At 46.3% G+C, this 12,904-nt stretch overlaps 1 protein-coding gene across 1 annotated transcript; it reads left to right on the top strand.

The window, feature by feature from the left end:
* The first annotated feature begins 387 nt into the window (after positions 1 to 387).
* tmem256 (transmembrane protein 256) lies at positions 388 to 5,068 on the top strand. Its single transcript, XM_064939039.1, has 4 exons — positions 388 to 522; positions 918 to 955; positions 4,180 to 4,260; positions 4,537 to 5,068. Exons 1-4 carry the CDS (start codon positions 441 to 443, stop codon positions 4,678 to 4,680), a joined length of 345 nt encoding a protein of 114 aa, XP_064795111.1. The 5' UTR covers positions 388 to 440; the 3' UTR covers positions 4,681 to 5,068.
* Positions 5,069 to 12,904: the final 7,836 nt, after the last annotated feature.

The following is a 12,904-nucleotide window of genomic DNA, read 5'->3' on the forward strand; positions in this document are numbered from 1 at the left end:
CCCACCACCACAGAAAGCACTGAGTTAGGCTGAAAAACCTGCATGTTGGAGCTGCCTTACTCAAGAAAGCAAAAAATACGACTTTATTAACTCCATGATTATATTTTTGTACATTGTTTGACAACTGATATGATTTAATGCCAAAATAACATTCAAAACAGCCAACAAAAACATGGTGGGATCAAAACAGTTGGGGCTCTGCCCTACCTGTCCTGAATGACGAGTTGCCACTGCACTACATAGATGAAAGGGAAAACCTTTAACATTTGGTTGCACTTCAGAGTTATGAAATCTATCCCAGACACTGAAACTGTAACACAGCGGGCGCCATTTTGGCTCAGGAAACAACTCTGCAGGAGGATGTGCTCTCACTAACGAGTCCCTACCGCACGCAGTTTCCTTCATCTTTCACGTCATTCGTCGGCTTGTGATACACAGCAATGGCCACTTCTTTGGTTGTGCAGAGGTTAGCAGGAGTTTCGGGGGCGCTCGCTGTCGCAGCGGGGGCATACGGAGCGCATGGTAAGAATCCACATTTTATCATTGCGCGCTGCATGACAAACAGATTACCATGATTGTGTTTTTAACGTTAAAAGCAGTCTGCTGTTTTGTAGACGCTGCAGGATAGGCTATCGCTGCTTCATGTCACTCATTTGGCCATGGGGGTGGGATAGTCCTGTCCAGACAGCATGGTGTAGAAATGCATAATAACAATGTATCTGTGCTTTCCGTCTGTAGTTTACTACTGTAAATGAAACCGAGCCTAATACAAACTGCGCTCTGAAGGATATGTAGGCTAAACACTTTATGATCAAGTGACACACACATAGGATACAATACACTGTATTTTATGTGGCCTGACCCTTACTGTTCAGCTGCCATGACCCTTTACACTACCTCCTATTTGTTTTATTCAGGTTTCAAAAACAAAGATCCAGAAGACTACTCGAGAGTTGTAAGTGTTATTGTTTTCATATGGTATGACTAGAGTATTGGCCCAAAGTTGGAGAGTGGGCTGGTATTTAATTTGTTAATAAGTGCATTATTTATATTATAAATTGCGCCCACTACCAATACACTGTTTTGATACCATTTAATTAATAAATGGAACTGTTATACCACCTCCTTCCTCCTTGTCAACTTCAAAACCAAATCAAATACAACTTTATTAGTCACATGCGCCATATGTAACAGGTGAAATGCTTACTTACGAGCCCCTAACCAACAATGCAGTTTAAAAAAATATGAAAAAGAATAAGAAATAAAGAGTAACAAGTAATTAAAGAGCAGCAGCAGTCCGGATGGCCATTTGATTAATTTAGTTGTTCAGCAATCTTATGGCTTGGGGGTAGAAGCTGTTTAGATGCCTCTTGGACCTAGACTTGGCGCTCCGGTACCGCTTGCCGTGCAGTAGCAGAGAGAACAGTCTATGACTAGGGTGGCTGGAGTCTTTGACAATTTTTATGGCCTTCCTCTGACACCGCCTGGTATAGAGGTCCTGGATGGCAGGAAGCTTGGCCCCAGTGATGTACCTGGCCGTACGCACTACCCTCTGCAGTGCCTTGGGATTAGTGGCCGAGCAGTTGCCATACCAGGCAGTGATGCAACCAGTCAGGATGCTCTCAATGGTGCAGCAGTTGAACCTTTTGAGGATCCGAGGACCCATGCCAAATCTTTTCAGTCTCCTGAGGGGAAATAGGTTTTGTCGTGCCCTCTTCACAACTGTCTTGGTGTGCTTGGACCATGTTAGTTTGTTGGTGATGTGGACACCAAGGAACATGAAGCTCTCAACCTGCTCCACTACAGCTCCTTCGATGAGAATGGGAGCATGCTTGGTCCTCTTTTTCCTGTAGTCCACAATCATCTCCTTTGTCTTGATCACGTTGAGGGAGAGGTTGTTGTCTTGGCACAACATGGCCAGGCCTATGACATCCTCCTTATAGGCTGTCTTGTCGTTGTCGGTGATCAGGCCAACCAATGTTGTGTCATCTGCAAACTTAATGATAGTGTTGGAGTCGTGCCTGGCCATGCAGCCATGAGTAAACAGGGAGTATAGGAGGGGACTGAGCACGCACCCCTGAGGGACCTCTGTCTTGAGGATCAGCGGATGTGTTGTTACCTACCCTTACCACCTGTGGGGCGGCCCGTCAGGAAGTCCAGGATCCAGTTGCAGAGGGAGGTGTTTAGTCCCAGGGTCCAAAGCTTGATGAGCTTTGAGGGCACTATGGTGTTGAACGCTGAGCTGTATTCAATGAACAGCATTCTCGCTTAATGTTCCTTTTGTCCAGGTGGGAAAGGGCAGTGTGGAGTACAATAGAGATTGCATCATCTGTGGATCTGTTAGGGTGGTTTTGGAGTGGGTCTAGGGTTTCTGGGATAATGGTGTTGATATGAGCCATGACCAGCCTTTCAAAGCACTTCATGACTTCAGATATGAGTGTTTCGGGTCGGTAATCAGTTAGGCAGGTTACCTTAGTGTTCTTGGGCACAGGGACTATGGTGGTCTGCTTAAAACACGTTGGTATTACAGACTCGGACAGGAGAGGTTGAAAATGTCAGTATAAGACACTTGCCAGTTGGTCAGCGCATGCTCACAGTACACGTCCTAGTTTTGCCGGGGTAGGCCGTCATTGTAAATAAGAATTTGTTCTTAACTGACTTACCTAGTTAAATAAAGGTTAAAAAAAATCTGTCTGGCCCTGCGGCCTTGTGAATGTTGACCTGTTTAAAGGTCTTACTCATATCGGCTGCGGAGAGCGTGATCACACTGTCTTCTGGAACAGCTGGTACTCTCATGCTTGATGGTTCGTCGGAGGGCATAGTGGGATTTCTTATAAGCTTCTGGGTTAGAGTCCCGCTCCTTGAAAGCGGCAGCTCTATTCTTTTGCTCAGTGAGGATGTTGCCTGTAATCCATGGCTTCTGGTTGGGGTATGTACGTATGGTCACTGTGGGGACGCACTTATTGATGAAGCCAATGACTGATGTGGTGTAATCCTCAATGCCATCAGAGGAATCCCGGAACATATTTCAGTCAGTGCCGCCTCTGGGTGAGCGTTGTCCTGTTTTCTTATGGCGGAATACAGCTCATTGAGTGCGGTCTTAGTGCCAGCATCAGTCTGTGGTGGTATGTAGACAGCTAGGAAAAATACAGATGAAAACGTTGGTTTACAGATTATCATGAGATACTCTACCTCAGCGAGCAAAACCTTGAGACTTCCTTAGATATCGTGCACCAGCTGTTATTTACAAAAATACGTAGTCCACCGCCCCTGGTCTTACCAGACGCCGCTGTTCTATCCTGCTGATGCAGCGTACAACCAGCCAGCTGTATGTTGATAATGTCGTCATTCAGCCACGACTCCGTGAAGCAGTTTTGAATGTCCCGTTGGTTGTTTTAATCTTCCACGTGGGTCATCGATTTTATTTGACAAAGATTGCACGTTTGCAGGCAGAATGGAAGGCAGTGGGAGTTTATTCAATCGCCTACGAATTCTCAGAAGGCAGCCCCTTTTTCTCTGCTTTCTCTTCACACATATGACGGGGATCTGGGCACCAAGAAAGCAATATGTCATTCACGTCGGGCTCGTTAGACTCGTTAAAGGAAAAAAAGGATTCTGCCAGTTTGTGGTGAGTAATCGCAGTTCTGATGTCCAGAAAAGATACGGTAGCAGAAACATTATTTACAAAATAAGTAACACAATTTTTTCCAAACAACACAAAGATACGCACAAAGAAACACAATCGGTTAGGGGCACGTAAAACGTCAGGCCTTCATCTCCGGCGCTATCTCCACTAATAATGCCGATCTCTAATGTAACATGTTTCTCTCTATCCTGATTCGCGTGATGTATTGTTATCTCTGCCTTCTTGCCCTTTGTTCTGTTGTCTGTTCCCAATAATGTTTGTACCATGTTTTGTGCTGCTGCCATGTGGTGATGCTACCATGCTGTGTTGGCATGTGTTGCTGCCATGCTATGATGTTGTCTTAGGTATCTCTTTATGTAGTGTTGTGGTGTCTCTCTGGTCGTGATGTGTCTTTTGCCCTATATTTTTATTTCATTTTTTACTTTTATCCCAGCCCCCAGCCCCGCAGGAGGCCTTTCTGCCTTTTGGTAGGCTGTCATTGTAAGTAAGAATTTGTTCCTAACTGACTTGCCTGGTTAAACTATCCTCCCCAGCTTTATGAGACGGCCAACAAGTACCACTTCTACCACAGCATAGCTCTGCTGGGTGCCTCTCGCTGTAGGAAACCTGCTGTGGTATGTACTGTATGCTTCCCTCCCATCATTATAATAATATAATTAAATGGAACACTATATTGTTGTAACAGAAAATACATCTCTATGGTTTATTCTAATCCTCCGTCTGCATGTATTCTCTGTTTTGTTTTGTATTCGCGATTTGTGGACCAAGTACATGTCTTTTCAGATGCTGTATGACACTATTTGAATGCTGTTTGTGCCAAAAACTGTACATATTGGTCTTGACAATAAGCAGAGAAGCACACACTCTTTTCCCCTGTCTTCTCTCTGCAGGCGGGCACCCTCCTGTTATTGGGCACAGGGGCGTTCTGTGGGTCCTTGTACCACCAGGCCCTGACGGAGGACCCTGTGCTGAGGAAATTGGCTCCTTATGGGGGCATGTTCCTGATCGCTGGCTGGCTGGCGATAGCTATCTGACCTGACCATTAACCTCGGGCCCTTGAACCTTTGACCCCTACTGGTGCAGGATGACCTTGCTATGGGACACACACTGACTGTTAAGTTCAGAGGCCAGAGAAGTGGAAATGCCATGATAGGTGGATGGAGGGCTGGATGGAGGGAAGGGGCGTTGGTAAAATGTCACTTATCTAAACCCTCCTCTTTTTCTGTGTGTGTTAAATAGAAGATAAGGTTGTGAGGGAACAGTTTTTAATCTTCCGTCATCACAGGCTGCCACATACCCTGTGACTTAAATTTGTGTGTGTGTGTGTGTGTGTGCTTGAGTTCGTGTCGATCCAAAATACGAATGTACATTTATCCTTTATCACAAATAAACATGTTGAAAAGAGTTGATGACCACTTTTTCATCCCTCCCTTCTGAAGCTTTCTGAAACCACTCACTCACTCACTCACAGTGGGGTAGGAATTGCTGCTCATTCTCTAGTTCACCGGACCCACAGTGCTTACATAGTCTTGGTCTGTAGTCACTGAGTCAAATCAAATCCAAATCAAATTGTATTTGTCATATACACATGGATAGTCTGTACATTGTTAATGTCTTCCTTTGTTTGATTCCTTTGATTTTGACAAGGTGTGGTGCTACATTGATATGTCTGTCTATTTATCATTTGTTAACATTGAAGTTACCAAATTGCAGTCCTCTCTTCTGAGGGACCTGAGTTCCTATCAAGTTGGGCCTAGTAAGAGGTGTGTGGCAATAATAAACTATGTGGTCTGTAAGCAGCCAGCATGTGAAAATGTATGTGTGGGCCTATAGAAAGAAATGGAAAAATATGCACATTCACCATGTCAGGTGCAGGACAGAAGAATGTATCAAAGAGAAAGGGAATGTACACAACTCTGAAATGCTCCCATGGTGATTTAATCAGACGCACAATGAACACAACGTTTCGATCCGAAGTTTGATCATCATCAGGTCGTACATACACCACTGTGAAACACACATACTTAAGTAACCTCTAGAGGCATATACATCCTGTCAGTTGAATACAGTGTACAGTACATTCGGGAAAATATTCAGACACCTTTAACTTTTCCACATTTTGTTACGCTATATTCCAAAATGTATTAAATCGTTCAATCTACACACAATAGAGCAGAACAGGTTTTTAGAATTTTTTGCAAATGTATTAAAAAAAAAACCCGAGATCACATTTTACATTTACATTTAAGTCATTTAGCAGACGCTCTTATCCAGAGCGACTTACAAATTGGTGAATTCACCTTCTGACATCCAGTGGAACAGCCACTTTACAATAGTGCATCTAAATCATTAGGGGGGGTGGTGAGAAGGATTACTTATCCTATCCTAGGTATTCCTTGAAGAGGTGGGGTTTCAGGTGTCTCCGGAAGGTGGTGATTGACTCCGCTGTCCTGGCGTCGTGAGGGAGTTTGTTCCACCATTGGGGGCCAGAGCAGCGAACAGTTTTGACTGGGCTGAGCGGGAACTGTACTTCCTCAATGGTAGGGAGGCGAGCAGGCCAGAGGTGGATGAACGCAGTGCCCTTGCTTGGGTGTAGGGCCTGATCAGAGCCTGGAGGTACTGCGGTGCCGTTCCCCTCACAGCTCCGTAGGCAAGCATCATGGTCTTGTAGCGGATGCGAGCTTCAACTGGAAGCCAGTGGAGAGAGCGGAGGAGCGGGGTGACGTGAGAGAACTTGGGAAGGTTGAACACCAGACGGGCTGCGGCGTTCTGGATGAGTTGTAGGGGTTTAATGGCACAGGCAGGGAGCCCAGCCAACAGCGAGTTGCAGTAATCCAGACGGGAGATGACAAGTGCCTGGATTAGGACCTGCGCCGCTTCCTGTGTGAGGCAGGGTCGTACTCTGCGGATGTTGTAGAGCATGAACCTACAGGAACGGGCCACCGCCATGATGTTGGTTGAGAACGACAGGGTGTTGTCCAGGATCACGCCAAGGTTCTTAGCGCTCTGGGAGGAGGACACAATGGAGTTGTCAACCGTGATGGCGAGATCATGGAACGGGCAGTCCTTCCCCGGGAGGAAGAGCAGCTCCGTCTTGCCGAGGTTCAGCTTGAGGTGGTGATCCGTCATCCACACTGATATGTCTGCCAGACATGCAGAGATGCGATTCGCCACCTGGTCATCAGAAGGGGAAAGGAGAAGATTAATTGTGTGTCGTCTGCATAGCAATGATAGGAGAGACCATGTGAGGTTATGACAGAGCCAAGTGACTTGGTGTATAGCGAGAATAGGAGAGGGCCTAGAACAGAGCCCTGGGGGACACCAGTGGTGAGGCGCGTGGCGAGGAGACAGATTCTCGCCACGCCACCTGGTAGGAGCGACCTGTCAGGTAGGACGCAATCCAAGCGTGGGCCGCGCCGGAGATGCCCAACTCGGAGAGGGTGGAGAGGAGGATCTGATGGTTCACAGTATCGAAGGCAGCCGATAGGTCTAGAAGGATGAGAGCAGAGGAGAGAGAGTTAGCTTTAGCAGTGCGGAGCGCCTCCGTGATGCAGAGAAGAGCAGTCTCAGTTGAATGACTAGTCTTGAAACCTGACTGATTTGGATCAAGAAGGTCATTCTGAGAGAGATAGCGGGAGAGCTGGCCAAGGACGGCACGTTCAAGAGTTTTGGAGAGAAAAGAAAGAAGGGATACTGGTCTGTAGTTGTTGACATCGGAGGGATCGAGTGTAGGTTTTTTCAGAAGGGGTGCAACTCTCGCTCTCTTGAAGACGGAAGGGACGTAGCCAGCGGTCAGGGATGAGTTGATGAGCGAGGTGAGGTAAGGGAGAAGGTCCCCGGAAATGGTCTGGAGAAGAGAGGAGGGGATAGGGTCGAGCGGGCAGGTTGTTGGGCGGCCGGCCGTCACAAGAAGCGAGATTTCATCTGGAGAGAGAGGGGAGAAAGAGGTCAGAGCACAGGGTAGGGCAGTGTGAGCAGAACCAGCGGTGTCGTTTGACTTAGCAAACGAGGATCGGATGTCGTCGACCTTCTTTTCAAAATGGTTGACGAAGTCATCTGCAGAGAGGGAGGAGGGGGGGGAGGGGGAGGAGGATTCAGGAGGGAGGAGAAGGTGGCAAAGAGCTTCCTAGGGTTAGAGGCAGATGCTTGGAATTTAGAGTGGTAGAAAGTGGCTTTAGCAGCAGAGACAGAGGAGGAAAATGTAGAGAGGAGGGAGTGAAAGGATGCCAGGTCCGCAGGGAGGCGAGTTTTCCTCCATTTCCGCTTGGCTGCCCGGAGCTCTGTTCTGTGAGCTCGCAATGAGTCATCGAGCCACGGAGCGGGAGGGGAGGACCGAGCCGGCCTGGAGGATAGGGGACATAGAGAGTCAAAGGATGCAGAAAGGGAAGTGAGGAGGGTTGAGGAGGCAGAATCAGGAGAAAGGTTGGAGAAGGTATGAGCAGAGGGAAGAGATGATAGGATGGAAGAGGAAAGAGTAGCGGGGGAGAGAGAGCGAAGGTTGGGATGGCGCGATACCATCCAAGTAGGGGCAGTGTGGGAAGTGTTGGATGAGAGCGAGAGGGAAAAGGATACAAGGTAGTGGTCGGAGACTTGGAGGGGAGTTGCAGTGAGGTTAGTGGAAGAACAGCATCTAGTAAAGATGAGGTCGAGCGTATTGCCTGCCTTGTGAGTAGGGGGGGAAGGTGAGAGGGTGAGGTCAAAAGAGGAGAGGAGTGGAAAGAAGGAGGCAGAGAAGAATGAGTCAAAGGTAGACGTGGGGAGGTTAAAGTCGCCCAGGACTGTGAGAGGTGAGCCGTCCTCAGGAAAGGAGTTTATCAAGGCATCAAGCTCATTGATGAACTCTCCGAGGGAACCTGGAGGGCGATAAATGATAAGGATGTTAAGCTTGAAAGGGCTGGTAACTGTGACAGCATGGAATTCAAAGGAGGCGATAGATAGATGGGTAAGGGAGAGAGAGAGAATGACCACTTGGGAGAGATGAGGATCCCGGTGCCACCACCCCGCTGACCAGAAGCTCTCGGGGTGTGCGAGAACACGTGGGCGGACGAAGAGAGAGCAGTAGGAGTAGCAGTGTTATCTGTGGTGATCCATGTTTCTGTCAGTGCCAGGAAGTCGAGGGACTGGAGGGAGGCATAGGCTGAGATGAACTCTGCCTTGTTGGCCGCAGATCGGCAGTTCCAGAGGCTACCGGAGACCAGGAACTCCACGTGGGTCGTGCGCGCTGGGACCACCAGATTAGGGTGGCCGCGGCCACGCGGTGTGGAGCGTTTGTATGGTCTGTGCAGAGAGGAGAGAACAGGGATAGATAGACACATAGTTAACAGGGTACAGAAGAGGCTACGCTAATGCAAAGGAGATTGGAATGACAAGTGGACTACACGTCTCGAATGTTCAGAAAGTTAAGCTTACGTAGCAAGAATCTTATTGACTAAAATGATTGAAATGATACAGTACTGCTGGAGTAGGCTAGCTGGTAGTGGCTGCGATGTTGACACTACACTAATCAAGTCGTTCCGTCGAGTGTAATAGTTTCTACAGTGCTGCTATTCGGGGCAAGCTGGCTAGCTAGCAGGTTAATTGCGTTACGTTACTTTAAAAGAACGACAATAGCTGGCTAGCTAACCTAGAAAATCGCTCTAGGCTACACAATTGTCTTAGATACAAAGACGGCTATGTAGCTAGCTAGCTACGATCAAACAAAACAAACCGTTGTACTGTAATAGTTACTACAGTGCTGCTATTCGGGGGCTAGCTGGCTAGCTACGTTACAAGAACGACAATAGCTGGCCAGCTAACCTAGAAAATCGCTCTAGGCTACACAATTGTCTTAGATACAAAGACGGCTATGTAGCTAGCTAGCTACGATCAAACAAAACAAACCGTTGTACTGTAATAGTTACTACAGTGCTGCTATTCGGGGGCTAGCTGGCTAGCTACGTTAGAAGAACGACAATAGCTGGCCAGCTAACCTAGAAAATCGCTCTAGACTACACAATTGTCTTAGATACAAAGACGGCTATGTAGCTGGCTAGCTACGATCAAACAAATCAAACCGTTGTACTGTAATGAAGTGAAATGAAAATGTGATACTACCTGTGGAGCGACGCGGAATGTTGACCGGGTAGTTGGAGTTCAATTCGGTAGAGGTTGGCTAGCTGTTGGCTAGCTAGCTAGCAGCATTTCCTACGTTAAGGACGACAAATAGCTGGCTAGCTAACCTCGGTAAATTAAGATAATCACTCTAAGTCTACAGACTCTAAACTGCACAATTATCTTGGATACGAAGACAGCGAAGACAACTATGTAGCTAGCTGACACTACGCTAATCGAGTCGTTCAGTTGAGTGTAATAGTTTCTACAGTGCTAGTGGACAGTGGATGTTAGCTAGCTGCTTAGCTAGCTGCTGGGCAGATACGTTAGGAGTAAGAAATACGATAATTATGCAATTGTCGTTGATACAAAGACGGCTATGTAGCTGGCTAAGAAGAAATTGCTAAGATTAGACAAATCAAACCGTTGTACTATAACGAAATGTAATGAAAAGTTATACTACCTGCGGACCGAAGTGTAGATGCGACCGCTCGCTCCAACCGGAACCGGGACCATTTTACTTAAGTAATACATTTTTCTTCAGTGAAGTAGCTATCAGCAAAGTCAGTGCTAGTGTGGGGGGGGGAAGTTGAGCGAGTGTTTGTTTTTTGGGGGTGGGGTACTGTGGGATTATTTAAGATACTCCTTGAAGATGTAGGGTTTCAGATGTTTTCAGAAGATGGGCAGGGACTGGTTCCACCATTAGGGTGCCAGGATAGAGAAGAGCTTTGACTGGGCTGAGCGGGAGCTGCCCTCCCGTAGGGGTGGGAGGGCCAATAGACCAGAGGTGGCAGAACTAGGTACTTGTGTTGGCGTGTAGGGTTTGAGCATAGCCTGAAGGTAGGGAGTAGCAGTTCCTCTTGCAGCTCTGTAGGCAAATATCATGGTCTTGTAGTGAATGCGATCTTTGACTGGAATCCAGTGGAGTGTGCGGAGGAGCCGGGTGACATGGGAGAACTTGGGAAGGTTGAACACCAGGCGTGCTGCATTGTGGGTAAGTTGCAGGGGTTTGATGGAAAAGCGGGGAATCCAGCCAACAGCGAGTTGTCCAGACGGGAGATGAGAAGTGCCTGGATTAGGAACTGCTGCTTCCTGTGTGAGGCAGGGGCACACTCAAAAGATGTTGCAGAGCATCAACCTGCAGGAGCGAGTCACTGCTTTGATGTTTGCAGAGAATGACAGGGTCTTGTCCAAGGTCACGACAAGGTTCTTTGCACTTTGGGAAGGAGCCACCATGGAGTTGTCAACCGTGATGGCGATGTCTTGGAACGGGCAGGCCTTCCCCGGAAGAAAGAGCAGCTCCGTTTTGTCGAGGTCGAGCTTGAAGTGGGCCGACATCTAAGCTGAGATGTCTGCCAGGCACGCAGAGAATTCAGTTCATTGTTCGCTGTTAGGGAGTCCTGCATGCCCTGGGCATTACTGAATCAAATCTAGAGTCATATCTAATCAAATCTGAATCACACTAGTCGAAAGATTTGTTCGTTTTACTGAACGAGTTGAAAAGATCAGTCAGTAAAAAAAGCAGAACTGCCCATCTGTAATATAAAATTCCCAGAAATGGGTATTCAGAACACATGCCCATTGATTTTGGTATAATGTTTGGACAGAGGATCACAGAGCTAGCCATGGCAAAATGCATAAAATTGCAGTAAATTGTCTTTCAGCTCAATGAAAGAATTTGTAGAATTGCAGAAAATGCGCTTTACAACAGCAACATTTTCTTTACACTGCCAAGATGACTTTCGCTACCTTCTAGCTAGCTAATATACTATGTTAGAGTTTACACTGCCAAGATGACTTTAGCTACCTTCTAGCTAGCTAATAGACTATGTTAGAGTTTACACTGCCAAGATGACTTTGGCTACCTTCTAGCTAGCTAATAGACTATGTTAGAGTTTACACTTCCTCTTCCAATGAAGTAAGGCGAGGTCAAAACAATGTCTACCAAATCTATTCATTTTAAAATGTTGATTACTTCATTCTTGCCATTATCATTCACCTGATAAGACAAGACATGACTTAGATGTTTTGCTAGTATATGGTCGCCGGCTTGCATGGACAGGGTCGAATCTCCGAGCAGGAGGAGAGAAAAAGGTCTGTGCTATCATTGGATCCTTCGGACCTCCCTACCCCATTGAAGTTGAAATGTAAAATGGTTAAGGGTGCAGGTTTAGGTTTATGCTAGGAACTTCCCAAGGATCCCAGATAACACTGATGACAGAAAAGGCAGAGGAACTTCTTATGCCAGTTGAACCAGAAGCAAATCCAACACCGTCCTAATGGTGGTCGGGGATGCAACAATGTAACTAAATTATTCTGTGCAAGAATGAGCTAAAAGTAACCTGGGGTTTACATACACTTCACACCAAATAGACTTGGTGTTCATCTTTGACCTCAAAAGCACGCAACACATGAATACATACACAGCAGCGTCAATGGTGTCATAGCTTGCTTTGACGTCATAAAAGTACATACAAGTCTTTCTCTCTCTTGCGCTCTCTCACTTTAGCTGGGGCTATGTTCGTTGCAACCAGTGGAGCATTCTGGAAAGTATTCAGACCCCTTCCCCTTTTCCACATTTTGTTACGTAACAGCCTTGTTCTAAAAATGTATTTATTTATTTTATTTCACCTTTATTTAACCAGGTATTTAACCAGGTAGTTGAGAACAAGTTCTCATTTACAACTGCGACCTGGCCAAGACAAAGCAATGCAGTTCTACACATACAACAACACAGAGTTACACATGGAGTAAAACAAAACATACAGTCAATAATACAGTAGAAACAAGTCTATATACGATGTGAGCAAATGAGGTGAGATAAGGGAGGTAAAGGCAAAAAAAAGGCCATGGTGGCAAAGTAAATACAATATAGCAAGCAAAACACTGGAATGGTAGATTTGCAGTGGAAGAATGTGCAAAGTACAAATACAAATAATGGGGTGCAAAGGAGCAAAATAAAAATTGATTAAATAAGATCATCAATCTACACACAATACCCCATAATGACAAAGTGAAAACAGGTTTTAGAAAATTTTGCACAATTATTAAATATAAAAAAACAGAAATTCCTTATTTCCATAAGCATTCAAACCCTTTGCTGTGAGACTCGAAATTGAGCGCAGGTGCATCCTGTTTCCATTGATCATCCTTGAGATGTTTCTACAA

The sequence above is a fragment of the Oncorhynchus masou genome, chromosome 27 (assembly GCF_036934945.1).
Source record: "Oncorhynchus masou masou isolate Uvic2021 chromosome 27, UVic_Omas_1.1, whole genome shotgun sequence".
NCBI lineage: Eukaryota > Metazoa > Chordata > Actinopteri > Salmoniformes > Salmonidae > Oncorhynchus > Oncorhynchus masou.

Excerpts from the sequence above, each read along its gene's own strand:
- tmem256 (XM_064939039.1), top strand. The coding sequence starts at position 441 with ATGGCCACTTCTTTGGTTGTGCAGAGGTTAGCAGGAGTTTCGGGGGCG. Across the intron at positions 956-4,179 it reads CAGAAGACTACTCGAGAGTT|CTTTATGAGACGGCCAACAA; the intron begins GTAAGTGTTATT and ends TATCCTCCCCAG. Across the intron at positions 4,261-4,536 it reads GCTGTAGGAAACCTGCTGTG|GCGGGCACCCTCCTGTTATT; the intron begins GTATGTACTGTA and ends TTCTCTCTGCAG.